The sequence below is a fragment of the Rhinolophus hipposideros genome (genome assembly GCF_964194185.1).
Source record: "Rhinolophus hipposideros genome assembly, chromosome: 22".
Lineage (NCBI taxonomy): Eukaryota > Metazoa > Chordata > Mammalia > Chiroptera > Rhinolophidae > Rhinolophus > Rhinolophus hipposideros.
The window spans coordinates 21,454,801-21,482,443 of NC_138068.1; the positions used below are offsets into that span (position 1 = coordinate 21,454,801).

Sequence of the window (27,643 nt, forward strand, 5' to 3'; positions counted from 1 at the left end):
CCAATGGTAGAAGTCAATCATGTTCACCATCAAAAGTTTGGAAAACATATTTAGCAGAAAGATATTAAGAAGAAAATAAAACTCATTTATTATCCTACATCTGTGATTATGACAATTACAGCCAACATTTGAATGAACTTATCCCATGTATCTGTGATCATATTCTAAATAATTTTGTTTCCTGATTTTTTTGTGAGCTTTTTTCTCCACCAAACGCTCTGTAAAAGCATGATTTTGATGGCTGTGTGATATTTCTCAGAAAGAATTTGTATAAAAAAAATAAAAATCCTCTATTGTTGGCTATTTAGCTTGTTCTGATTTTCACCATAAAACCAATGCTGTGGCCACCAGTGTTTCCTTCAGTCTTTGTCTGCAGTCTGATTATTTCTTTGGGAAATCTCCAGAGTAGGAAATTATCATATGTATTTCACAGAATATGAATATTTTCAAGGTTCCTGATTTGTGTGAGATCTGACTTGCTCTCACTAACCTCAGGCATTTGCATTTTTTATAGGCGAATGTAAGCGTCCATTAGTGAAATATGTGAATTACAGATTTACTTTAGAAAGAAAACAGATTGACTTCATGGAACATCTCAAACTAGGTTTTGTTTGTTTTAAGGCATCCCCTAGAAGAGGTTTGTCCAACAATAGGAGTGACGTGTGACCACCCTTCCATCCATCCAAAGACAGGGACTAGAAGGGAGAACGTAGAAGGCTCTCATTCTTCCGACCCATGAAAAGTCACCATCATCCCCCAGGTAGTGGCCTGGCTCAAACCATGGAAGGATTTATCCATCCATCCATCGATCCATCCATCCATCCATCCCTCACTTATTTGTTAAGCACGTACAATGTGCCATGTACCAAGAATGTATCAATGAGCCATGGTCTCTTCCCTCATGACTTGTAGTCAGAGAGGCAGACACACGAGTAAACTATCTGTTCAATAAAATAATAAATTGTGCTATGTGGTTTGAAAGAAATGAAGAGTTGAGATGGAGTAATGGAGCACCTCTTAGATGAGGGGATCTCTATGTTAAAGGATGAGAGGAAACTACAGGGTCAGGGGAAAATGGAGAGGGAAAGGCTTGTGCACACCAGCTGTCTGTAGTAGGAAAAGCTGTGGTGTGTTTGAATAACTTGGCAGGCCAGTGTGACTGAACAGGGAGGGAGAGAGCAGGGATGAGGGTGGTAGGGAGAGGAGGCTGGAGGCCCAGGCCCTGACCAGGTCAGGTAGAGCCTGTGGGCTGTGGCGAAGACCATGGGTTTCCTTCTGAGTTGGATGGGAAGCCATTGGAGGGTTTTAATCAGGAAGTGTTGATTTGTTTTATGTTTAGAAAACCCCTTCTGGCTGTGATGTGGAGGGCAGAGTGGAAGCAGAGAGACTTACTGGTGGATTTGATAGTGATTTAGAAAGTAGGACGACAGATGAGTCTAGGCATTGGACTAGGCGTGGAGAAATCAGACACCTTCCATGGTTTGGGCCGGGCCACTAGCTGGGGAATGATGGTGCCTTTTCATGGGTCGGAGGAGTGAGAGTCTTCTACGTTCTCCCTTCTGGTCCCTGTCTTTTTTCTAATGAATTACTCCCCATTCTTTAGGTTATTATCGCAGTTGTCAAAACGCATCCATGCAATGTTCACTTCCCTCAGCACTCTGCTCCTTGGTTCTTTTTTTTTTAATTAAAAAAAATTTCAATTACAGTTGACATTCAATATTACAAGGTATGATAAAAAATATGGTGAATGTTTAAATGAAAAAAATTTATTGCAGTAAAAGACACATTGTCATGAACCCCCCTCAAAATACTCCCCTTCGCTTCAAACACACTTATTCCATCTTTCTTGCCACATTCTGAAGCAGTTCTGGAAGTCCTTTTACCTGAGTGCTGTTATTTCATCCTCCATCATGACAACGCTCCATGTCACACATTGTTCTCGTGTGGCAATTTCTGTCAAATAAAAACATAACGGTGTGTCCTCATCCACCTTATTCACCGGATCTGGCACCATGCGACTTCTGGCTCTTCCCCAAAGTCAAAATGACCATGAAAGGTTTTGAATCGATTCAGGACATTGAGGCAGCCATGAGGCAAGAACGATGAGATAAGTGTATTTGAAGCAATGGGGGGAGTATTTTGAGAGGGATTCATGGCAATCTTTTACTATAATATATTTTTTAAATGTAAACATTCACCGTATTTTTTGATCAACCTCATATATTAGTTTCAGGTGTACGGCATAGTGGTTAGAAATTTATATAACTTACAATGCGTTCCCCTTGGTAAGTCTAGTACACACCTGGCACTACAAATATTTATTACAACATTGGCTGTATTCCCTATACTGTACTTTACATCCCAATGACTGTTTGTAACTGCCAATTTGTATTTCTTAATCCCTTCACCTTTTTCACCCGGCCCCCAACCCCTCTCCCATCTGGCAACCATCAGTTCATTCTCTGGATCCATGAGTTTGTATCTGTTTTGTTTGTTTATTTTGTTTTTTAGATTTTACATCTAAGTGAAATCATATGGTATTTGTCTTTCTCTGTCTAACTTAGTGCATTTAGCATAATACTCTGTAGGTCCATTCATGTTGTTGCAAATAGTAATATTTCATTCTTTTTTATGGCTGCGTAATATTCCACTATATTTATATACACATTTTAAGCAAGGAAAACCTTAAAATTTTAACTATTAACTAAAAACTTAAAGATTGTAACTTATAACTCTTAAAATTGTAATGATATCTACCAATAACAAAAGATGAATACAAGTCATGTTTGACTTCTTCAATTACAAAAGGTGCTCAAAATGGTTACCATGAGCATCCCGACACTCTGATTACAGTGAACTACTGCTTGAGCAACATTGACCCAAGTGTCCATTTGTACTTGTATACATTTTTTTGGCACCCCCGGTATGTATCACATCTTCTTTATCCAATTGTCTATTGATGGACGCTTAGGTTGCCTCCATTTTGGCTATTGTAAATCATGCTGCAATGAACATAGGAATGCATATATCTTCCTCCAATTGGTGTTTTGTTTTTCCTTGGCTATATACCCAGAAGTGGAATTGCTGGGTCGTAAGGCAGTTCCACTTTTAATTTTTTGAGGAATCTCTATGCTGTTTTCCATACAGCATGTGGCTGCGTGGATTTGCAATCCCACGAACAATGCACAGAGGATTCCCTTTTCTCTACATCCTCCCCAGCACTTGTTGTTTGTTGATTTATTGATGATGGCCATTCTCATGTGGTTTTAATTTGCATTTCTCTGATGATGAGTGATGTCGACTGCTCCTTGGTTCTTGATGGCTCACACGCTGGGGTACCCTCCTAGGTAACTCAATGCCTTAAGTTCATGGAGCACAGAAGTTCCTCAGAGGTGCTTGCTTTGGAGGTCAGAAGGTAGAACTCCAGCCCCCAGCCTCATTCTAACTAGAGCAGCTCTCTTGTCATCTGTTTTATGTATCAGGTTTGTTTGTAAGTTTTTATTTGAAGAAGTGGAACATTGGCCTTGAAAAATTTGAAAACCGCTTCTTAAAAGGTATTTTCTTAAGACCACTTTCAGCAGTGACGCCAGTGGGGAAGACTTTAGGCCACCAGAGCAGGTGAGTGGGAGAGGTGTTTTGGGCTGTTTGCTCCCCAGCTGAGTGTAGAGGCCTGAGGGTGGCGTGTGGGGAGGAGGGTGGGGAGGAGGGTGGGGAGAGTGGTCTTTGGAGCGAAGGTCCTGACTTCCAGCATCAGAAGTGGTGATGGCTACCCCGCCTGGCAAATGGGGGTAATTGCACACCCTATCAGGCACCACCCAACGTTACTGTGAGGGTCTACTGAGATAACGAGTGCGGGTGCCTTCGTACTCTAAAGGGAGTTGTACCCGTTAAAGTCATGGAAGGAGAATGAGGGGCTTCCATGGCTGGAAACAGAGGCTCTCTCATGCCTGGCCAGGTCCGAGGAGTAAGCCAAGGCCTGCTCAGCTTTCTTCAAGGTCCTGAGGAAGACTGCATTTCATTATCTGGTACTCATGTGTGCCAGGCATTGTGTTCCCACACAGGTGGGAAGATTCTGGGCTTGGGGCAGGATTCAACTCTCCCCTGTGAAAGTGTCTCCCTGCTTCCACTTATCGTAGGGGATCTTATATATACACCAAAGACCAGGAGATTTTGCAAGGCCAAAGTGCAGGGCGGTTCGGCCCTCTAGCCCAGTCCTCTTGGGGGCTGCCTATTAGGGACTTATTTCCTTCAAGGCTGGGCTTGTGGTTCGTATTTGTAAAACAGGTCCGGAGTCAAGTGAAGAACCCATACCGTGGTTTGCTCTGGGCTTCAACCTCCTACTACAGGACAGGGACGGTGCACCGGACCCTGAGGGTCCCTCCATGGTTGGTGTTGCACGGTGGAGAACTGGCCTCCAGAAGGAACTCACGCACGCACGACTCCTCTGGTTTCCAGAGGCCAGTGGGGATTATTGGGAGAGCCGACCACTAGTGCACTCCTAAGACAGAAAGCATTCTGAGCCTCCATCCTGCCTGTGGTGGGGATTTTATTATGATCCAAAGTTTCTCCTCATTGGCCATTTTCTAGGGCCAGGCCTAAGTGGCTTTGGCAGGTGCCCTTGTATGGGAGGGGGAATCTGTCTGCTTTGCCATCTTTCCATGATTGGCAACCGTGGAGCTGTTTACATTTCTGACTTCAAAGCCTTCTGGTGCCCAGGCTTTTTCGGCTCACTGCCCTGCTGTGTCCAGGCCACATAGGACTGGGACGTAGTTGAGGAGGGGTCTCCTGACTCTTTTCCTTGATGTCACTGCTCATGCACACGAAAATCACTCTGTTGCCTACCACACACCTTTCAGGGCCAGGGCAGCTCTGAGGTATGTCTGTCTTATAATCACCCATCCGGGCCCAGCTCCCCTCTTGGGGTTTTCTGCTTCCCTTGGCCCCTTTCCTCTGTACTCAGGGCCTCCCAAATATCTCTGGGCTCAGTGGTCCCCCCTTTCTTATGGACCCCAACACTTCTTTTTCCTGCTTCCTTCCTCCCTCTCGATGAGGGAACTTTTCCTATGTGTGCAGATTTTCCATGTGTCCTTTCTACACCCATTCTATCAGGGCCTGGACTTTTGAAATGCAGGCTCTTTCTCCATATTCTGAGGAACCTCCCTTCTCTGAGTCACTGAACACTGAATTCACAATACCTCTCTGAGGGGCCAGGGGAAAACTGGAACTGCCAAAGAGGAAAATCCCTCCTCTACATATTTCAAGACTGCCTTGCCGCCTCCCAGAACCCCTTAGCAAACTCTGAACCAGTTATTTTCAGTAACTATGAGATGCTCTATGGATCTTTTCTATTTCCTCTCCAGCTTTAGAATTATCCATTTTCCCACAGAGTTCTGATTACTTTTATGAAGAGTGGTATCAGAAACCGATATCCGGTGCTAGTTATACTTGTTGCTACAGTTGGTTGGAAGGGGTTTGGTTTTCAAGTGAAGGTGAAATTTACATAACATAAACCACTGTCCTTAACCATTGTCAACGGAACGGAACGATGTAGTGGCATTCAGTGCATCCAGAATATTGTGCCCGCACCACATCTACTTTGTTCCAAAACATTTCCTTCCATCACTCTGAATAAAACCCCATACCTATTAAGCAATTTCTCTTCCGTACTCCTGACAATCACCACTTTGTATGGTATTCTGTTTCTGTGGATTTAGCTATTCTCAATATTTTATATAAGCTGAATTGTACAGTATGTGTTGTTTTGTGTATTGCTTCGTGCAGTGAGCATAATCCTGAGACATGGGCAGAGCGTTTATGGTACCACCAGACTCTGACCTGCTCTGTCCCATCCAACTTTTAGCACTGGCCAGTGCCTCTCGATGTTTAATGTGATGATGGGGATGTTGGATTCTAGCCCCTTGTGATTTTCATGTTGGGCCATTAGGAAAAGAAATCATTTGGAGTCGGAGATGGGAGGCCAGAGATATGGGAAGGGAAGTCTTAATCTTGTCATGATTGTCCCTTAGTGCACTAGATAAATTAATCTTGGGTTTTATTGCCTCATCACTCATATTACTCATTTTTATATCTAATATGTAGTGCTTTTACTAGTCATAAACATAAGACCAAACTCTTATTTGTAAGAATTGAAGACAACTGAGTCATTTGCTGCATGAAAACAGGTTCATTATTAAAGAGATGATTACAGAATGCCAAAAGTCCCTAGTCTCGCTTTTCGTGCTTTTGTTAATTCAAAGTAACGTTGGTGAAATTCCAAAGGACAGTTGGCATGTTCAGAACACTATTCTACTTGGCTACTTAATCATAAGGATGTCCTTGGCTCAATATTTTTTCAGAGAAGTTTTGGAGTGCTTTCATCCTGAAAGTTCTCTGGCATCACGTGTGCTGGGTTTAGTTTGCTGCCTGAATTTCATTCTGTGGGGAGATAAAACAACTAATTACACTCTTAAGTACATAAGCTGGCCGCAAGCACAGACCGAGCCAGCCGGTGCACTCCATCTCCCTGACCAGAGCGCTTGCATCGAGGATGGGGACATGGACCAAGTCAGGCCAGTGGGAACCCCAGGGGTTATTCCTGGGTGATTGTCATTTGAGCAGTTCCGGAAAGAAAGGGATGGTGAAGCTCCTAGTGATTGGGGCCTCCATGTAGAGCCAAAATAAGTCCCACCGAGAAGTATGGAGGCAAGAGACGGATTCTGGTGTCATCATTGGGCCTTGAATCAAGCCACTGCCGAACCTAACACCTTGTCTGGATGTTCAGTACCTCCATACAATTTTGTTGTTGTTTCCTAATCCGGTTGTGTTATGCTTTCTATCACCTGTAGCTGAAAGACAGGTTGCATTCATCTGATCCAATCTCTTGACTCAGGCTCTCTTGGGGAGGCTAAGTGACCTGTCTAAGGCCACTCAGAGCTATGGAGTGTAAGAGTAGGAGGTAGAAAACCAACACTGAATGAAATGCTGATTTTATCACACTCTCCGCTCTAGTACTTGATCTGGCCACAGATAGAGAGATTTGGGGTTAAGTAAAAATGGGAATGTACCACTCCTGAGGTTTGAGCCAACATGAAGGAAGTTGACGTTTGCCTGGTCAAATACACTCATTAAGCATGTTTATCAAGAATGGGCCATTTAAGGGTGATAGAGATTTTAAACTGCTTTACTCTCTTATTTATCATCCCTAGTTTCATCCTCATCATTTTCCTGGTGAAAAATTAAAATAAAAATCCCATCCTTTTAACTGTTTATCAGGAAGCAAGTTCTCTTTCACATTTCCTTTAGGTATAGGTTAGGTAGATGGGAAGAAGGGGGATATTTGAGTCAGGGTGGCAGAGAAGGAGAGGTTCCAGCAGACAAAGCGACACTGTGGATGAGTCAGGCACTTAGAGTGGAGATGTTTCCAAAGAAATGATTGAGGCATATTTAAAGAAGTCTGAGAGTCCTCCTGGGGACGATAGACAGATTATTTGGTTATATATGACCAAGAGTGTCTCAGTGTTAGGAGTTGTATGGTGTTGAAAGGGACAGTAGGTAGTGTGTCTGCCTAGGAAAGAGTTGGGACATGGGATGGAGCTGTTAGGGGCTCCAGGAGCCAGGGAGCTGGCCCCATTTAGTACTCTGAAGATCGAAGTGCAGAGTGGGTTTTAGTGCAAAAGGGAAATATTTGTATTTCTCTCTTACCGATTTAATCAGTTTAACCTCGGCGTTATTTAGAGAACTTGAGGTTACTCCCGGTGGAATATTCACTTGGTTGAAAAATTCTGAAATGAAAAAGGGTCATCTTAGGATATAAGTTGAAGGAAACAATGACAGAGCTGGGTAGTGTTAGCTACAGTCAACTAGAGGGATCTCTGGGGCAGCGTACAGCTCTAGGAGAGACTCCCTCTGCCCATTCAGTGGAGATACTTGAGTTAAGGCATTGTCTCTCTCAGTCTTTTGTGTGTGTGTGAGGGTGAGTTTGCAAGGATCAGAAGAGACCCTAGAACTAACTGGAAACCTGGTGGGTATTCTGTGCACAAAGAATCGACACCAAGAGATATGCTTGTGTCTGCCCTCACTCCATTAAAACCAGAAGAAGTAGGCTCTGCTCTTTTGGTACCATTTGCACAATATGGAACCCCATTAGAGTTCATCATAGACATGTAAAGATGGCATTTGGCACTGCCATCTCTTGATGGTCCTAAGGGTTATGACCTCAGGCTTTTGAATTTCCCTAGGTATCTGCATGACTAGGTGACCGTGGTCCGTCTCCTCTCTAAGTGGCATGATACCCTTGTTCTAAAAATACCTATGGGGCTGGATTTCATTTGGACCTATAGACAGACATTTTGACTTGGTTTTTAGGTTTTGCCGTCTCAAGATGCTGAAGTCCCTATCCGAAAACAAAGAAGTGATTTCTTGATCCGGATCAGATGATACTGTGCTCGCTGCCACGACACATTCTGCAGTGTGGCTTCACACCCCCGTACATTTCTTGTGACACTGACTCTTCTAGGTGTTCACATTACTAATGCCACATACCGATAATGTTAGACAGGAATTTCTTCATAACCGCAGACATCACCTCTTGCACCTCATCAATCTGGAAGAGATGGGAGGAACACTTGCATCAGTATATCTCCTGGTCCCCCAGCCAGTCCTCACATCAGGGGAAGCAGTCGTGGTGCCTCTGGATATGTGGGGCTTTTTTCTAGTGGAAGAAGTCTGTTACTGGCCAAGGTTATATAGGGAGGTGGATCTCAGCCTATCTCTCAGGCCTCTGATTCTTTGGAGATTTTCAAAGGGCCTTCAGCAGGTTTGAGTTCCTTAGGTGGCTCCCAACAAAGGTTTATTGGGTACTTGTTACGTTTCAGACACGGTGGTAGGCACAGCTAGGCAGCGGCATATTGTCAGGACAACACTGAATTCAGTAATGGGGGGGGAGTTGATGCTGCTGAATGCTTCCTCCGTGGTGGCCCATCCACGTTCCTGCATGGTGTGGTCCTCCCTGCCGGTGCTCCGTTTCCTTCCTTCCTTTGCATTCCTCCCCTCATCAGGCCTCTGGTTCCATGCTGCCGACTACCCTTCTCACATCTGTCCCTTCCACCTGCTGCACACTTTGGGTCTGCGGGAAACTCCTGCTCCTCTTTCGAGGCTGAGTGCAGGCAACAGTTTCTCAGTGAACCCACTCTTCCTCCCAGTTGGTCCTCCTCTACTCTGTCTTCTTCAGTTGACAGCTGTTTGCATACGTGTCTGTGTCCCTGTCAGGTAGGTAGTTACAGGAAGTCAGAGACCAGGCCTTCTGTGTTCCTTCCGCTGCACAGAGCCTGGCATGTCCCATAGCTCCCTGGTAAAGATGAGATGAAGGAACTCTCGGTTTGCAGTGACTCCCACGTTCTGCCTCTTGACTGACTCTCCCTTATCTCAGGGCTGACAAACGGGACACAGACAGTTCATCCATAGTCATGAGGTTGTTCACCTCTGGCTGCCCATCGTCTGACCCCACCAACGTGTCAATCAATCTCTTAACGAATTAGCTTATTTATTGTTTTAATCTCTGTCTTTCCACTTAAACTAGAGGGTCACTCCTGGAGTCAGGGAGTTATATTTTTAGAGCCGGGCACACAGAGGTACTCACTAAATGTTTGCAGGATGAAGGTATGAGCATGTGCAATGTCACAGGTTCAATGTGGGGCTGGTTGGTGACCCTTCTGTGAGTTTCCTGCTCTGTGCCTGGAGCCAGGTCCCTGCGTGCTACCCTCCCCCGCCCCACTTCCCTATCTCCCAGGCTCTCCTCTGGTGACCCATGCACTTGCTCCATAGAATGTGGGTTGAAAACCTCTGATGGGGAAGGTGAGGCCGTGGGAGACTGGGTATGTAGTTGAGCAACTCCCATGAGCTGAGGCAAGATTAGAGTGTGGATCATCTTTTTACCCTTCCTGGTCCCTAAGACTTCCTGGTCCATCAGAATCAGCCATGGCATTAGGAAAACACAGACTTCAGGCCTTCGTTCAGGTTACTGACTGAATGTGGGACTGCAACCATGGGCTTGGGGAGCTGATTTTAGGAGTTCCCCGAGAGGGCCCAGGTATGGCGCTTGCAGGTCTATTCCACATTGCATCTGTGATCTAGTCTAGTCTGTGTGACCTTTTCCTTTCCAGAGTCACTGTGTCGCTGAGTGTTTCGGTTTAAAATAATTTCTCGCGTATCATGAATAAATATTTTTGAAAATCTAATCAACTTACAGCGTCAGGGGGTGTCATGCTGTGTTCAAAGCTGTCAGGAAAGAAAGTACAAGGACAAATTATTTTCAAATAAAAAATATTAACTGATTCTAAAATAGAGTTTACGTATTAGCTCAGTTACTTCTTAAAGTCACTTATAAAATGTCAAACAGAGAAAAAGCAAAGTTAAAGTGAATGCAGTATGACAGTGACACTTTGTTCTGAGTTCCCTGTAATTACCCAAGTATTCCCCAAGGGCCTTTGTTCATTATCTGCTCATGTGACTTAATCGGGTTCTGGGTATTACTTCCTATACTAACAGCTGTCAGGAGGAGTTTGTAGTACAGACAGTACCTTTCAATCTTGATGTCTACTTTCAGTTTGCCGTTTAAAATCTTGCATGTATAGGAGACAATCATCTTCTGCAGAAATATCAAACAAACGAGTTAAAAACAATACCTTGACCTGGCTACTCAGTACGTGTCTCACAGTGTGGTATGACCAACAGGGTCACAGATCAGAACTCGACACCCTGTTTATTACCCCCTGGCAGCTGAGTCTGGTTGGTTTGTCTTGTCTTCGGGTCACCCAGGACTTCGTCCCTCAGGGTTGTGGTAGTAGCTCCCCCTTATCGAACACAGCTTTCCCCCATGTAACCTTTGATCCTACTAGTTCCTCCTCCCAACTAAACCCTGATTTGTTTGTTACTCAGACCTCACCGTTTGTCCTGTGGCAAAGCTCTCACCATCCTTAGTCACGTTAACCCAATAAGTGTTTTGGACTTTGTTGTCTGGCTGGCTGGAGTAGATTATTCTGGTGAATTGTGTATCCAGGTTATTCATCTGTTATAAAGAAGTCATCGTTTAGAGTGTGGAGAGGAGAGGATGAAGGACTGCAGAATGTTGCATTATGAGATATCCACACATCGTTCAATTCATTTATTCAAATATTTCTTGATCCTGCAGTATGGGCTGTTCCCTAGCTGGGTGCTGGCATGGCTGATAGAACCACACAGACAAGGTCTAATTCCAGACCTTGCTGTTTATCTCATTTCCTTGCTCCGAAGGACAGTGGTGCATGTAACAGGTAAACTTTTACTTTTTTATTCTCACCCAATTTAAAGCCCATTTCTTTCTATGCTCTAGAGGCAGACAGCTCTGTACTTGATTAATCATTTTGGGAGACTCTGTTAAGGAAACATTGTACATTGCTCAACACAGAGCCTGGCACATAGAAAGTACTCAGTGATTATTATTTTGTTATAACTACTGCTACCACTGGGAACAAATGAATACCTCACAGTAGAAAAACCCAGTCCCTTGCTCAGGCTGTGTGACTGTTGGTAAGTTGCTTGTCTCCATTTGGTTATCTGTAAAATGGGAATAAGAATCCCTACTTCCCACATCTGTTGTGAAGATGAAATGTCATTAATTATGTAAAGACAACTGGCTTGTACCTGGCACCTAGAAGGCAGTCAGAAGACACTTGTCCTCCGATGCCCTTGTTCTCTGCTTTCCCCAATGTAAACATGGACCCACTCACGTGATCATTAAAAGAAGATGTGTATCCCGTGTCCTCACATTTGACTCTAGAAGAATGTTCTGGGACCCACTTGCATTGCTGCCTGCCACACTTCGAGGTTGACAGACTAGGCTAAAGCAAAGAGGAGTGTGGTCCCAGGGCCCACGCGGAGGACGCTTACCTGGATGGAACTCTGCTGGGCGCTGTGAATAACGACTGCCCTGACCATCGTGCGGGATAGAGTTATGGAAACGTTGGCATTTTTAGGAATTGGAGAAAGGGGACTTGCAGGCATCGGGACTGTTTCCTTAAAAAAGGCCTAGGGGGAGAAAAATAGAAAAATCCTGTCAGCGTGTAACGCTAACATCGATTTCAGTGCCTTTGGAGGCCCAGCTGAGACGCTGTGGACTGAGGTGGCCCCGTGTCAGCGCTGCAGTGGATGAGCGTGACGTAAGAAGAAGGGAAGAGGGATTCGTACTTCTCTGAACTTTTCAAATTTCCTGCCATATGGAGTTTGAATTTTATAAGCAGAGGGGAAAATGCATGTGAAGGAAGAGCAATTATTCAATGGGGGCCAGAACATCTATGAAGAGGTTTCATGGACAAGATGGCCTTTGAGCTTGACCAGAGGTCCTTCCCGGTTGGGAGAACTTGTTTAAAAAGGTGGGAACTATGAGTTCATTTGTATACACAAATGCATACACATACACACCTTACTTGAAGCAACACTTAAGTTGGGGGATTCCCCTGAAAAATGAGGATTTGTGGCTTCTCTTGAAAAATCAGAGGACTGGGAACGTGAGCCTCATTGGATCATGGCTAATCAGAGGAAGAAGGAGCAGCGCTTCCTCCTTCACAAGGGGCTTCTGCTCTCCAGTCTCCACAAACCCCACGACTACCCACAGTCCCCCAACACAGAGGCTGGGGAGGTCTCCTGCTACTTGTTTTTCACGCTCATCAGTGGCCTCACTGATATTTCTCCATTTTTGTTGGCATACCTAATATTATTTTTATTTTACTTAAAAAAACCAATAGTACTTTCATAAGCATTTCTGCATACCATTACAATTTTTGAAAAATTTCTAATGATGTCGTATTGGGGTGAGTTATTTTCTTTTTGTTCCTTCTTTTTTCCCCCTCCCTTTTCTCAGTGTTAATACCTGTATTTCTTTGTCCTTAAATATACATGCACTTAGGATGTTTGTGCAGATGGATTCCCACAAGTGGGACTCATTAAGTGGGTCCCAAAACCTTCCATTTCTTCAGTACTCATCGTGGCCTACGTTGTACATTCCCTGGTGGCTGGGATGGATGGGAGGAGTGAGTTAGTCCTGTTTGTTTTCTTACATACTTTCCATCGAAGGTCTAGACCTGTGTTGGCCACATCCTAACTGGTCAAAAAGTGGTTGTCATTGTTGGAATGCCTCTCAGGCATTGTACATTGGACTTAAATGGAAGGGAAAACATGGCAGGTGCTCAGGTGTTGGGGTGGAAGCCTGGGAGAGTCACCCCAGCCTTGGGATCTGAGAAGGGAGGAAGGCTGGTTTGTCATGTGATTGAGTCTATTTTGCGAGTTTGGGAGGTTCTCGGGCTTCCTACAGAATTTTATCATATGAATAATGAACACTTACGCAGTAGAGGACTGAAAGACCTTGTGCAGATGTCCGGAAACTTTTAATGTGGTAGTTGAATAAGCCAGTAGCTGCAGGTGAGAAGAGAGGGAGAGCATGAAGCAATCCCTACAGACTCCTGATGGGTGTTGTGCCCTGGGTTCTCGGCTCGCTCTGCCCGCCAGAGGGAGGACCAGTGTGGCCCCCTCCCGACCCCTCCATCCCGGGAAGAAAGCCGGTGCCACACTGACTTCTTTTCATGCATCTGTGAGGAGGCTGCTAGGAGGAAGGTGACATGAGGACTCAGCTCTGTCCCTGATGTGCTAAAACATCCAGAGATAGGAAAAGGCTTGCGGGCCAGGCTCTGTTTCTTCTACTCTGGGACTTGGGAGATGTCACCAATCTTCTGCTCTGGCCCTCACGACGGCTGTCCCACCAAGGCCTATCAACCCTGTCTCCCGGATATGTTTGGGGACATTGGAGGGAATTTCTGCTTGTCCACCTCCCTGGTGAGAGGACCTGGGACTGCTCCTTGCTCAGGCTCCACGCACGTGTGCACTTTGTAAAACAGTTGGCACTGGGAGCTACCACCGAACTCCTAAGGGGCTTTGTCCTGTGAGGTCCTGCAGAATGAGTCACAGTGATTTGGAGAGGCAGGTGAGTTGGCACATTTTCTGCCCTGAGTGTGGCAAGGGGAGTTTGTTGGGCGCTTGGAGGTTCCCAGTGTTGCAGCTCACAGCCCCATCCTCTTCTGTGTGTCACCCAACGGGGTCCCAAAGGAGGCGTAACCATCTCCCACCATTGACCTGGGCAGTCCCCAAGGGCGCAGTGTTTGTACTCACAGTTCTTGCATTCGTTGAAATCACTGAAATCAATGTCACATGATTTTGATTTTTTTATCTGTGAATTAAGCACGAGTTAGGTTTGCAGAGGAAATGGCAGCGGGCCCATCCACCTCTTCCTCTCCTTTCCTGTGCTCCTTCCCTTCTCCCCGTCCTATTTTCTGGCCTTCTTCTTGGCAGAACTCCTCTTCTCCCTTCCACCAGCCTGAGGTATTCTCCTATCCTGCTGCTGGTGTCTTTGGCTCAGAGGGGCTGCTGCTTCCCCTAGTTTCTGGACTTCTGCAGGCTGATGTCTCCTTCCCAGCTCTCTCCCAGCATCATACCCTCTCTGAGGAAAGGGCTTCTTCCTCTCCTCCCCCAATGACATAGAATTCTGTGTGGTGCAACCCCCTCTCCCTCGACTTCCCATGACTTACATTCTCTTTCATATCAACCGTCAACACTTCAGACACGATGTCATCTAAGCGCAGAGAGATAGGCAAAGCATCTGTGACCCTGGGAAAGAATCGTGTGGAGAGCCGTGTTATTCTTGCATTTCCGGATTTTGCCCAGACATTGACAATAACCCATCCATTGATGATACAGCTTCAGTGATGTCCTGCTGCTTAAATTTTGTAAACACCTGAGACCTTTCACCTTCAGTTTTAGTCATTAAGGAAGATGCAAGGATACCTGGGAAAATGACTAACGCAGGCATCTGACCCAGCAATCCCACACGGAGGAATTTACCCTTCAGGTACCGTGCACTTTGGTGATCAGACTTGTCTGGGACCTTCCTAATTGAAGTAGGGCACAACAGTTAATAACTGGACAAAATATTATTCTTTGATAAGGACTGTTAAATAAATTCTATTGCATCATCATAATGCACTATTGGGCAGATTTAAAATAAGAAGAAGCTATTTACATACTGATGCAACAGATTCCAAGCAATTTTTTCTATGTGAAATAATAGGACTGCAGACAAGAGTACATATATCCGCCCGTTTCTGTATGTGTATTCGTACATGCAAATTTGCATATGCATACGCAAGTAATATCTCTAGAAACCAAGCGAAGGGACTGGATTCATTGGTTACTTCCAGGGATAATTAGCCAGCTGATGTCCATGGGTGGGAGGAAGGCTCAGTCTATGGCTTTTTGTATCTTTTGAATTTTGATCCTGGGGAATATATATTGCTTATGCAAAAAATTAGGACAAAGTACAAAAGTATGCTTAGCGGGCAGCATGCAGACAGGCGAAGAAAGGCTGTTCTGAAACACACTGGGCCGTTCCCAAGCAGAGACCCCTCTCTGGGCCTCAGTTTCTTGATCGTTCAGACCACTGTGCTCATCTCTGAGGGTATCCCTGTGTGACCCCTGTGGGGACATTCTGGCACACAGGCAGCTGATGCAGAAAGCGAAAAGAATGGTCTCACGTACGCCTTCACCAATTGGAGGTTCACTTCTGTGACCCTGATGTCCTTGTCCCAGACGCGGAGGTTGACGCATTGGGCGTTGTTTGTGGAAATTCCAATTTTCAGAGTCACATCCGAATTCACCTGAAATCCCAGTATGCTGAGTACAGCTCCTAGCAGGCTGTGGAGAGCAAGATACAGGTGAAACCAGACCTGGCTGCAAAAGGTTGCTCAGCTAATGTGATAGGAACTTTGTGAGTGAGCCTCGGGTATTTGTGCACGTTATTGGAGAGACGGAAAGTATGGTGCTTTCCAGTGAGCATGCCCCAAGGTTGGTGGTGCCCTGGTTGGATTCAGAGCCTGGCTCATGGGAGGGAGGAATTCCATGCACTTTGGAAAGTCACTCTCCTGACCAGGCTTCAGAGGAAGTTGTCTTTTGTTGGTGGCACCAGGCTGACAAGAACTAGATGCCTATGACAGGTTCACTTTTGTGCCCAGGACCTCCAGTTGTCTGTTGTGGGTGTGATAGCATAAGAAAAACCCACCGTTTGCCAGAGCATGGCCTTGTAAGGTTGGATGTTCTGCAGAAGACAAAGTCTCTTTGTGACGCTGCTAATTGTAGTAGTCACAACATGGGCTCTGGGGGCAAAATGCCTGGATTCAAACCCTATCCCTGCCATAGTTCAGCTGTGTGACTCTGAGTAAGGCTTCTAACCGGTTTGCTAGTCTCATCTGATTTCCCAGTCTTGAACAGGACTGCTCTCCTGGTGAGGCTTCCAGGAGACTGCAGGGCGTTCAGATTTCTGAGCGAAGGCCCTGGTGGAGCTCGGCCATGGGGTATCCGTGCTGTGTGTGTTAGTGCAAGAAGTGTTCTTCTCCCCAGTGTGGATTCCGGCCCCTCCCATGGCTTCCGTGTGCCCTGGGCTATACTGTTAGCCTGTTCCTCCCTGACTGTTGACGCTTCCTGAGGACGGGGACCACCTTTCGTCCTGCCTCTGTGCCCAGCGAGGCTTCTGGGACAGAGTGGTATACACTAACTACCTGTTAGGTGGATGAATAAACGTGTGATGCATGTGTGCTTAAATTTGTGGCTTCCGGAGGGCAGTTACTCTGCCTCCCTCCACTGACCCGGACAGTGTTTGTAAAGAGTGGGCTGATTCTCCTTGGAGGGTCTAAGTTATTGGGAAGGTCATTTCCCGTAACACCAGTGCCGACAGTACAAGATGCGTTCTGTGTGGTTTCTCTCTCCACAGGCCAAGTGTATAATGTGCATATTTCATGGAATCTGGCTCTCCGGCTTTGCTTACACGCGTTGTGGACGGGTCATTGTCCCGCCTGCTCCTCTGGACTGGAGGAGAAGGGCATCTGTGCCTGCTGCCTAATTTGCCCATCCTGACACATCCTGCCTGACTCTGTCTTGTCTCTGCCTGGCACTGGTCACTGGATATGAAGGGCCTGGCCCAGGCCCACACAGGTGACTGATTTGGAGACAGGCTCACCCTTTTCCAGCTACGAAGGCGGTAGTCGTGGCTTTGATGAGGATCCCATCACCGGTCATGGTCAACTTCATGTTCTCCACAGTTGCTTTTTGAACCTCTAATCTGCAAAGTGACAGCATCCAGGTCAGGCCTGGCTCAAGAAATCAGCCTGGGCAGCAGAGAAATGCCTTTGAAGCAGCCAATTGCCAACCCACCAACCCATCTATCTCCTGGACTCCCCAGGTCCCTTACCCGCCCAGTTCTTTGAACTCAAGAAGTCTTGTTCCTATTTCCCCCGAAAGGGCAGAGTTTCAGCACAGAGCTGGAATACTGCTTTGTGAAAACATGGTGGTCCCTTTGCATGCGATTGTGGGAGGTTGAACTTGGTGCTCCCCAAGCAGCAGCTTTCTCGGGTGCCATACCTTAGGGTCAGGAAGCACTTACCCTATCAGGAGATCATTCAGATCAATATTTCCCAGCGCGCCTAAGAGCCCATCTATGGTGCCAGCTGGAACCACACTGTCCAGCACGCCCTTGGTGGACTCTATGAGCTCGCCAACTTTGTTGCCCACGGCGCTCAGGGGCTGGAGGAGACTGGAGCCACTAGAAGCATTGTCATCAGGGCCCTGTCCACCGTTGGGTATTATGCTGTTCAGGACACCAGTGGCTTCTGAGAGTAGTGACAGTGGGGGCTTTGAGGACTGGCTGGTACTCCCCTTGCCCAGGACACCACCAAGGCCACCGCCGCCTAGGATATCGAGGGAGGAAGTGATGTCTAACACGGACAGCAGGTCCAAGTCGGTCACTGTCTCCAGCACTGTCCCAAGCAGACCGGCCAGATCCACCTCCGCACACATTAGCATCTTCTCGATCTGCGGGGGCACGGTGGTGTTCAGATCTGAAAAGTACAAGAGACACGTTCCCACGGTGCTGCCCAGCTCGTCCAGCCAGAGGAACCTTCCAGCTGGAGAGCAGGCCCCATGGAATTGTGGGGCCAATAGGTACTGTGTATCGTGCCTCCTGAAAATAGGAATCCCTGCTTTTGTCAACGCTGAAGACAGCCTGGCGTTATAGAAATACACCTGTCCCCTGTTAAGAGTTAACCCTTATTGACACCTCCCTGACCTCACTGGTTTTGGGTATGTGACTTGGGCATGGAATGAAAGGACCCTGGTTAGTTTTGAGCCCAGTAGCTGGAATATGATATAGTCTAGACCGTGCCCTTTGAAGGCTGAGTCTGAGCCTCGGCACCTGTCCAGGGGTGTGTGACAGGCCCTGCAGCATGGCTCCATGGTCAGGATGAAGAGAGTGATTGGCGTTTTAAGTGCAGAGTAGGGCAGAAGGCAGCTGCTGGATATGGTGGAGGAGCAGACATATCTGGACTTTCCTGTCGTCCGTCCGTTTGATTCTGTGCAAGTCCCTTCCCCTCTCTGGCCTCATTTTCCCCTCGTGGGTCCCTGGGAGGACCGGCCACCTTTGACAAATGGCCTCTACTAGAACTACATCAGCTCTCGTGCTCCTGCAGCATTGTTATCACCAGGCACAGGAGGTGCTCAGCAGGGCTTTACCCCGCACCGGAGAGAAGCAAGTCCAGAGAAGGGGAACCCCAGAAGATGGGGGTGGGGGCGGGAAGGAGGCTGAAGGGCCAGGTAGCAGAGCTGTGCCCTCACAGGGTCCTATCTTACCATGGCGCTCTTGAGGTCCTGAGGAAGGAGCTCAGAAGAATGGGTGTCACCGTGGATGGTGGTCCACCTTGGCTGCCTCAGCTGAGAAGTGAAGTGGACCGTGGACAACATCCTGGCCCAGTAGAGCAGCAGGAGGAAAAGTCTGCTAGTTCCAGCCCTGTTGAGCTGTTGAGCCACGAGTTTTGGAGCCTTGCGGCTCCTTCCCATGCCCAGGACTCTGTGCGCTGGGAGCCTTGGCCTGTGTAGGGCCGTGAGGACGCACCCCCCTCCCTGGCTTATGTCCTAGAGAATCTGTTGCACATGTGAACCTGAACCTGCACAAGAGTGTTTAGTCAGCACTGCTCAGAGTAGCACACAGCTGGGCAGACAGAACCTTGATAGATGTGGAAATCATGCAGGATTCATCAGGTTGACTATCACAGTGAAAACAAATGGACAAATGCTTCTCATTACAATGTAGATGAAACATAAAAGTATGAGAGATAATGTAAGCAGGCCACCTTTTAGAAAGGAGTAGCCATGTCATAAAATAGAAATAAATGGCAAGGGAGAAATACTCAGGCCAGAGGCGTCCTCTGAAGGGGAGGCAGAGAGGAAGGGGAAGGGATTGCCGCCCTGTAGGAGTCTAGGGGCCTTCAGCCCCATGGTAGGTATTAGTTTTATTCTAGATGTTCGGTACAAAGGTGTTTGCTGTAGATATCTTTTCAGTTTTTATGTCTGACGATGAAATAAACTGCCACCACCACCATCACTGCTTGATGGCTACACAGCTGTCTGTAGTACCAGTGTCTGGACTTTTCTGTATATTTGAAGTCTTTTGTAATAAGGCGGGATGGTTAGAAGAGTGGAACACATGCTCCAGAAGAGGTTAACGTGGTGGGTGTGCAGTGGGGCTGGGCCGTGTGGTCCCTAGGCAGGAGCCGAGTCACCCTCTGTCACCTGTCCTGTCATCTTGGAGGCAGAGCTAGGCCATGGCTGCAGAATGACTTCAAGGGGAGTTCTGAGGCCTTTCCTGCTGGCCTTTGTTTGCTGATGGGTCTGTTCCCTTTTTGTTCCCCATAGGGAGTCACTTCTCTGCCAAGACTTATAAAACCTGACTCCTCTGCCCTTAGGCCTGGGAGAAGGTGGAGGACAGAATTCCACATATCCTTAAAGAGGAAGCTGAGACTCAGGGAAGGACTGAGAAGGGAGCTTGGACAGCCCGAATCTGATCAAGAGCTGTAGAGGTGGACTTGAATTTTTATTCTGTGGCTCCTGGTCCACCAGGTTGATGTTTAAAGCACCTGTGGGTGTCTGGGATGAGCTCGGGGCCCAGACACCCATGGGTGCCTAAAATGAGAAGCTGTGAGGTCTCCTGGCACAGTGGACCAGGAGACACATAAAAGGCACATAAAGAGACACATAAAAGGCAAGTAACCAGAGAGGTTGCTGGACCCGTGAGCCTCCTTCTGCGGGTTGCTTTGACCAGTGTACCAAATGTGTGGTCCGTGGACAAGCAGCTTCAGTATCGTCTTGGCTGTTATTAGAGACCAGGTTTTCCGGTGCTTTGTGTCCTTTGTGCTGCACCGGAATGTGTGGGAGTGGCCCCAGGCTGTTGGTTTGTTAACTAGCTCCCGAGGTGATTCTAATACCAATTTCTCTTTGAGAACCACTTGTTCAGAAAGCATATCTAGCCTTGGCTTTGGCAATGAGATGCAAGTGTGAGGAGGTGGGAAGTCAAAGGTGTACCGGTGAAACACTTCTTACTTACAGTCACGGAGTTTGTCACCAGACATGAAGTATCTTGCCATAGGGTAACACCCGCCCTTTTGAGGCTGAGGTAGGGTTTCTGCTGTACGGGAGGCTCTTCGCACTTTTGGATAGTTGTAGACAGTTCTGCGTCTGACTGGTAGTTTACCAACAGGAAGTTGTTCCAGCACTGGAGGAGCGTTCAGCAGGTCAAGCGCTTCCGCCTGGAGGGCCAGGATGGTGGCCAGGGCCCAGAGGGTTCGCATCTCGGCACCAATATCTGCAAAGGAAGGCTTCGTCAGACACCACTTTTCGAATGGACCGTAGGGCTGCCAGTAGGTCTGTATTGGATGTACATACAAGATCCTAGTCTTGTATGAGGGTGCCATTCTCATTGTAGATATTCTGGTCCGCATAGCGTATTCGTGAGACAAGGTTACAGAACGTGGTGGTCAAAGTCTGGGGGAAGGACCTGTGTTTCACCTCTTTTTCACCTTTGCATAAAGGTGTCTGTGGGCTGGTGGCACCCTTTGAGTGCAGGCCATGCCCTGGCTGTAGGCCGTACCTGTAGGGTCCCACCTGCCTGCCAGAATTCCTGACTCACATCCTTGGAGCGGTGTGAGTCACCATCTGGGGAATCGGAGAGATCTGAACGATCCAACTACCAGTGTTACGTGTCCTGTGGTGGTCAAGGTCTCTGCCTACTTCCGGCCGGCTCATATATAGCAGTGCCCTTGTGGCGTGAGCTTACCCCGTGCCAGTCCCTTTGTGGAGTATGTCAGCTGCTTTAAGCTCTGCACAACCCTGGGAGGAAAGGCCTATGGGTCCTCATGTGCAGGTGGTGAAACTCAGGGTACAGAGCGGGCAGTGGTGCTCATCTGTGCCCATTGTTGAGTCCCCGCTGGTAGTTATTCCCGGTCAGGACTACCACCTGATCACCCAGGCTCAGGCCTGGCATCCTCCACCCCTTGGGTCATCGGGCTGTGTGGCATTTCAAGTCAGTGTGCAGAGGTCAGAGTCACCTCCCTGTGGGCGTGACCGTCCCAGGGCTACTCTGTCCTTTTAGGCTCGTTCTCAGGTTCTGGGAGAGTGCTGGCCTGGTCCGATCGGCGTCAATCATTTCTACTACTGTATTAATAGTCAGTGCAAAGCGAACACCCTGTGTGTGGAGTCAATGATTGAATTGACCAGGTCACCCGTTCTGTGGCCCTTTCTGTGTGCGGGGCACTGGCTGGTCCACTTGACCAGAGGCCATATGGCCTCTTCCTCTTGGCTGCGGCCGAGCAGCCATAGCTGATGGGATTGTGTAAATTGTGTCTCAGCTCTACTTGTGTGAGTCGGGAAGTTTCCATACAAGGCTACTTCTGGAGCGCTGGTCCGTGTTCGTGCTGGTTAGTGTGCTACCCTGTGCGACCTCTCCTACACTCCTCCCGGCAGATCCAGGCCCTACATAGTATGATTCGCCCTCTTTGCAGCTGAGGAGCCTCAGCCCCAGCAAGCAGGCAGAGAGCTGGGTTCACACCCAGGCAGGAAGGCCCCTTTGACCTGAGCTCAGCCGTGTGACTCAGTGGAGAGCACTTCCTTTTCTGGTGTCAGGTTCCTCCCTTGTCACGATTCTCTAAGTCTTTCTGTCTCTAATGTTTTGGGTAACATGGAGCTTTGTGTCTTAGAGCATTTTCCCTCAGTGAAGCAAGTGGGCTCTGGAATTCCTCTCTGTTTGCCCATCTTCCCCGGACAAGTTTTGTAAAAGCAGGCTTGTCGGCCTTTGTTCTTGCCATGGGTCGGTGGGCACTGTCCAGACCAGCTGCCTGCCATTTACCAAGACCATGAGAAGAGCCACTATTGCGGAAATGTTGGGAAGAACATAATCGGAAACCAATGACAATTCTCCACATTGAATAAACTGAATATAATAGGCTTTCTGAAAAGAAAATTATCACATTTCTATTATTTTTCTTCTGTTACCCTCATCTTGAGAAATTGCATTTAGTGTCTCAGGTGACATGTAAGTGTCCCGTGAGGAAAACTAATGTGCTCTCTGTGCCTCTGTGCCTGTGACTGATTTGATGGCAATGTTGTGAGACATTATCTTGTGGGGCCCTTGGAGAATCTCAGCTATAAATGTTCATTTTCTATTAACAAAAGCAGTTGCATAACTGGCAATTGTAACACTTATTGTGCTCGGCAGCGTGCTGTGCGTTTCAGCAGGGAGGTGCATGTCTGAAGCGATTCTAGGGGCAAAACCCTAGTTTTCCGTCCTTTGATGAACTGTCCTATGGTTGTTTTGAGCTCCAAATTTCGACCTGTTCTTTTGTGAGTTTGCTTCAGCGAGTTCTTACCTTGCTCAATGTCGAAGGGTCGGTGTTGATGGGCGAATCTTTTCGGAAGCTGCCTCTCTTCCTGCTGTTCCTCGGAACTGTCAGAGGGCAAGCTGCGTCCCACTTTTATAGACCAGTGTCTCTAAGGAAAGTGATCAGACCTGAAGGGACGCGTTCAAGTGTGCTGATAAGGGTGGTGTGATACAGGCTGGTTTCCAACATCAGCACCTGCTAATGGCTGTGACATTTGTTCAGTGTCTTTCTGAGAGACGTTCAGGGTGCCTGGAATTTTCCATAGGGGGCAGCCAGGGCACGTGTCTGTCCCCTCCGTATCTTAAACCTGTACAGGCCTGTTATCTTGAGCCACGTAAGTGCTGTGAATGGCAGAGGAACAGGATCTGTGAGCCTGCAGGTGCCAAGCCTCTGAGAGCCCTTTAAGGTGCCAGCGCTGTGCTCTGTTCATAGTGGGCACTCAGCACTGATGAGCAACACTCGGGTGGGGATGAGGGAGAAGCACGGGCAGGTGTGTAGGGATGTCCTCTCTGTGAAGTGACATTTATATCAGATGCGTGTGATATGAAGTATCTGAACATGCACAGATTCAGGAGTCAAGTGATGGCTGCAGGAGGATTGGAAAGTACAGTGTCAAGTGGGCGAGAGCACGAGTGAAGGCCTGGGTTTTTTTGTTTTGTTTTGTTTTTAAAGATTTTATTGGGGAAGGGGAACAGGTTATTATTGGCGACACTGTGTATTTACAGGACTTTTTTCCAAGTCAAGTTGTTGTTCTTTCAGTCTTAGTTGTGGAGGGCGCAGCTCAGCAACAGGTCCAGTTGCTGTTGATAGTTGCAGGGCGCGCAGCCCACCATCCCTTGCGGGAGTCAAACTGGCAACCTTGTGGTTGAGAGGACGCACTCCAACCGAGCCATAGAGGAGGCAGCTCAGCTCAAGGTGCCGTGTTCAATCTTAGTTGCGGGGGCGCTGCCTACCATCCCTTGCGGGAGTCGAGGAATTGAACTGGCAACCTTGTGGTTGAGAGCCCACTGGCCCATGTGGGAATTTAACTGGCAGCCTTTGGAGTTAGGAACATGGAGCTCCAACCTCCTGAGCCACTGGGCCGGCCCAAGGCCTGGGGGTTTTAATCATGGTTGTTAGAAAGTGTGCTCAGCCCTCTTTCTTATTCCTGATTGCGTGTGGAATGAGACTTGGTTTCATATGTGCACCCTCTTTTTAATTTGTATTTTAGAAATTTCAATCTCTATGTCAGACTTTCTCTCAGCTGTCAATTATTGAGTGGCTCCCCAAATTCTAGAGCCTGTTCTCTGGGCCTCAGGCTTTCCTATTTAAGACCAGGATATTCCGAAGTCATCTGTTCAGTTCCTACCAATGGAAGTTGTGTGATTTTATACACCTGTCATGATCTTGCTGTGTGGTGTTCTCACAGCTTTACAAAGCAGGAGTGTGGGAGGAGTTGATTTTTACTAAGAGGGTGGTCGTGCTGCTTCTGTTCACCTGACATGGGGGACATTTGGTGGGATCCTGCCTTCAGGAGGCTCAGCATGTGAGCTGCCTGGCTCTCTCCAAACCCAGTGCGGTTCTCATGCTGTGAACTCAAGTACAGTTCCAGCTGCCAGAGGGCTTTGCTGCCATGTCAGATGCATGGAATAAATGACAGCTGACCTTTTCTCTGAGCGCTGAACTGAGAGTTTTACACATGGTGATAAATCGAAGATAAACCCAGTTTTCTTGGGCCTTGTTTTTCTTGGACATTTGAAGAAAATCAAGTCATTATTTTGGTCAAATTGTGACACCCATTAGTGGGTGTAGACCTTGATTTAAGTGCCGCTAATGGTTTCTCTGGACCCAAAGAATGAACTTAACTGAAAAAGTAGGGACGGGGCATATCCGGGATGCAGACTTTGATGGCCCCTTCCAGCTTCCGGGTTTTTTGTCTGTCTCTTTTCTTCAACTTTAGGAGGTGGGGCAGCCATTGAATTCTGTTAATCCAGGACCCACACAGGGGGTTTCTCAGAGGGTGGCTTAGCAGCCTGAACAATATGGCTAGCTTGTTCTCATGCCCTAAGTAATTTGACCTGCCTTCTCTTGAAAGAGAGGGCCCTTTGAAGGCTGGCCCAGGCTTGGCTGGGATCACAGTTGCAGGTGATAAGGCAGGTCATGATTCCTAATGGCCTCTGTGTGAAAATGTTACATTAGCCCCCATGAGTGAGTCGTGGGTATCCTGGCGATGGAAACACCAGGATTTTGCCCTTTCATAGGTGTTTCTTTAGTGACATACTCACACGTGTGTTCACATTTGTACTTTTATTTGTATATATGCTTGTCTGTGTCTATCTAGTGTTCTGGAACTCAGCTGTCATGTTCAGCTCTCCTGCCTCAGTTTCCTTCTCTGGTGTAACCAATCTCAGATCTTTAGTAATGGGAGTTCACATGGGCCTCCTGCAGGAACTCTGTGCCTTCATGCTCTGGAGTTGTGTGTAAAATTTGGGTTAATTTTCATTACTTAGGGTGCATATCTTTCATAAACTTCCAGTGAGTCTTGTGTTTTATCAAAGGTGAAGAATCAGTGTTTTAGGAGAAGGGATAGTTTCTGAGCTCGGGTTTTTGGTCCAGACAGACGTGGGTGTGAATCCTGGTTCATTCAGTGTGTGGCCATGTGACATTACCCAAGTTTTTCATGGCTTAGTTTCCTCATCCATAAAGTGGGGACCATACCGTACGTATCATAGAGTTACATGACGATTAAATGGGATGGAATGTGTCAAGCAATCAGCATATTTTTGGCATATGTGAGTCGTCCATAATTTACTATCATCATCACCATTACCATTACTTCCTGTTTCATCAGGTGCTTCAGTGTTTTCCACCTTTCTCTCAGATTTTATGCCATTTCCCTATCGATACTGTGTACCTAGATTTTGACAATTATTTACACCTGGTTTACAACAAGAAAATATGGAGTTTTGGGTTATGTTTCTTTACCCAAAACGGGTCCTTTACCTTGGCTTGTACCAGAAGGAAAGCAGATAGAGAGACATTTTAACCTCACTCTGAAGTTTTTATTTTCCACAGGGGAGATAGAATTTTGACACAATTTCCTATAACTATACATACGAACAGGCTTTGCCACAAATGCATAAGAGCTTTCAAAGGCTAAGTGTTTAACAATGCTTGCATATTTGTGTGTTTCGGCTCTGTTCCTTTTCCACTCAATTGGCCCACGGATGTCAACGTCCAGTGTTTGTTTGGCTTGTGGTCTCTGCTTTGTACATCAACGTGGAGCATGTCTGTGCCAAGAGGAGCTTTTCATTCATTCCCACAGTGGCAGGTGGCTGGTGGGCACCTTTTTTTGCTGCTTTCCCTTGGAGCCCCTTCGCCTACCTTTTCCTCCTGTAGCTGCACGTTGCTGCCAGTGGGCGTCGTCTTCTGGAACTGCAACAGAGGGCTCCGTGTGCGGCTGCCAGTGTGACCGTGGTGGCATTTGCGTATCGATTGAGGCAGCTTCAGTTTCACATGGAGGAGAACTCACTTTGCCTGCGGTGGAGAGAAGGGTCATGTCATGGAAACCATACTGAACCTTGAGTCATAAGGCTGTGGCCACAACTACCAAACCCCTCCTAATAAGTACTCAGGAAATGCCTTTCACCCTTATGACAACCCATCATCATCGTCATCAGAGGCAGCATAAGCACCCCCACCCACATCCCCAAGTAGAGGTGAAGAAACTGTGGCTCAGAGCGGTTAAGTTGCTCCCGTACAAAAGTGGCAGGGCTGGGGTTCTAGTTCAGATGTGCCTGAAGCCGTGACCTGGGACGGCACGTGCCGTTTGTCTTCTTCGACTTGTTGGTGAGAATGTCAAGGGCTAGGGCACATACTTCCTTGTCTCCACTTACTGTGCCGTAAACGGTGAATAAGTGAATGAATGCGTGAATGGAAAAGCCGATTCCTCTGAGCCTCAGTTTCTCTGTCTGTCAAATAGGCTAACAGTTTCTTGCCTGCTTCTTCTTATGGGGGTTATGAGAATCTATAAGACAGCGGTGCTGAGTGTGTAAAGTGACAACCATACATGAGGCAGGGAGTTCCCTCCATCTTTAGGCCTCCTTTCTCCTGTCTCTACCCCTTTTCAGAATGGCATTGGGCAGAGGTTTGGTTCCCTCGGGCTGGTCAGTTTGGACACCTCAGGGATAAATTCCATGACTTCCCCTGATAAAGCAGATGTTGGATCCTGCCCATCCTCCAAAGCTCTGGGGGTCTGTAGCTTTGTAGCTCTGGCACAGTCTCTTTGCTCTTAAAATTTTATGACATAATTCAGATCATATCACTTTCTCGCTTATACTCAAGATTCCCCATTGCACACAGAATAACACGTTTCTGTTTTCATCCTGGCCTGTGAGGCTCTCTGTGGTTTGACTCCTGCCTATCTGTCTATCCTCATTCCCAACACTTCTTGCTAATTTCTTTAGCTGAACTGACTTTCTTTTAGTTTCTTGGGTATACCGACCTTATTCTCACCTCAGAACCTTTGAACATTCTGTTCTCTGTACCTGCATTTCTTTCCTCCACGTTTTGCCTTACTCACTCTTCTGCAGGTCTCAGCTCAACTATCGTCTCCTCGGAGAGGCCCTCCCTAGCACCTCGTCTAAATCAGGCTTCCTTTGTATTTGTCTCTTTCCCAGTCTATGCTCTGATTTTTTTTCTTGGCCTTCAGTGGAATTTGGCTTTTAGTGGAATTCGTATTATTTTGTTGGCTGATTTGTTTACTATCATTTCCCTCAAATACTTAATGAGGGCAGAAACCATTATCACTTTCTTTTGCTCACGGGACA

The 27,643-nt window shown here is 47.2% G+C and overlaps 1 protein-coding gene across 1 annotated transcript; it reads right to left on the bottom strand.

Moving 5' to 3' along the window:
- Positions 1–6,167: 6,167 nt before the first annotated feature.
- LOC308491167 (vomeromodulin-like) lies at positions 6,168–22,899 on the bottom strand. Its single transcript, XM_081034174.1, has 15 exons — positions 22,824–22,899; positions 20,507–20,764; positions 17,516–17,969; positions 17,093–17,194; positions 15,619–15,774; positions 14,613–14,691; positions 14,197–14,254; positions 13,376–13,446; positions 11,926–12,063; positions 10,943–11,065; positions 10,578–10,645; positions 10,245–10,275; positions 8,542–8,602; positions 7,702–7,781; positions 6,168–6,435 (listed from the first exon to the last, which is right to left on the bottom strand). The coding sequence occupies exons 2-15, from the start codon at positions 20,748–20,750 to the stop codon at positions 6,412–6,414; spliced, it is 1,689 nt and encodes a 562-aa protein (XP_080890300.1). The 5' UTR covers positions 20,751–20,764; positions 22,824–22,899; the 3' UTR covers positions 6,168–6,411.
- Between the last annotated feature and the right edge of the window lie 4,744 nt (positions 22,900–27,643).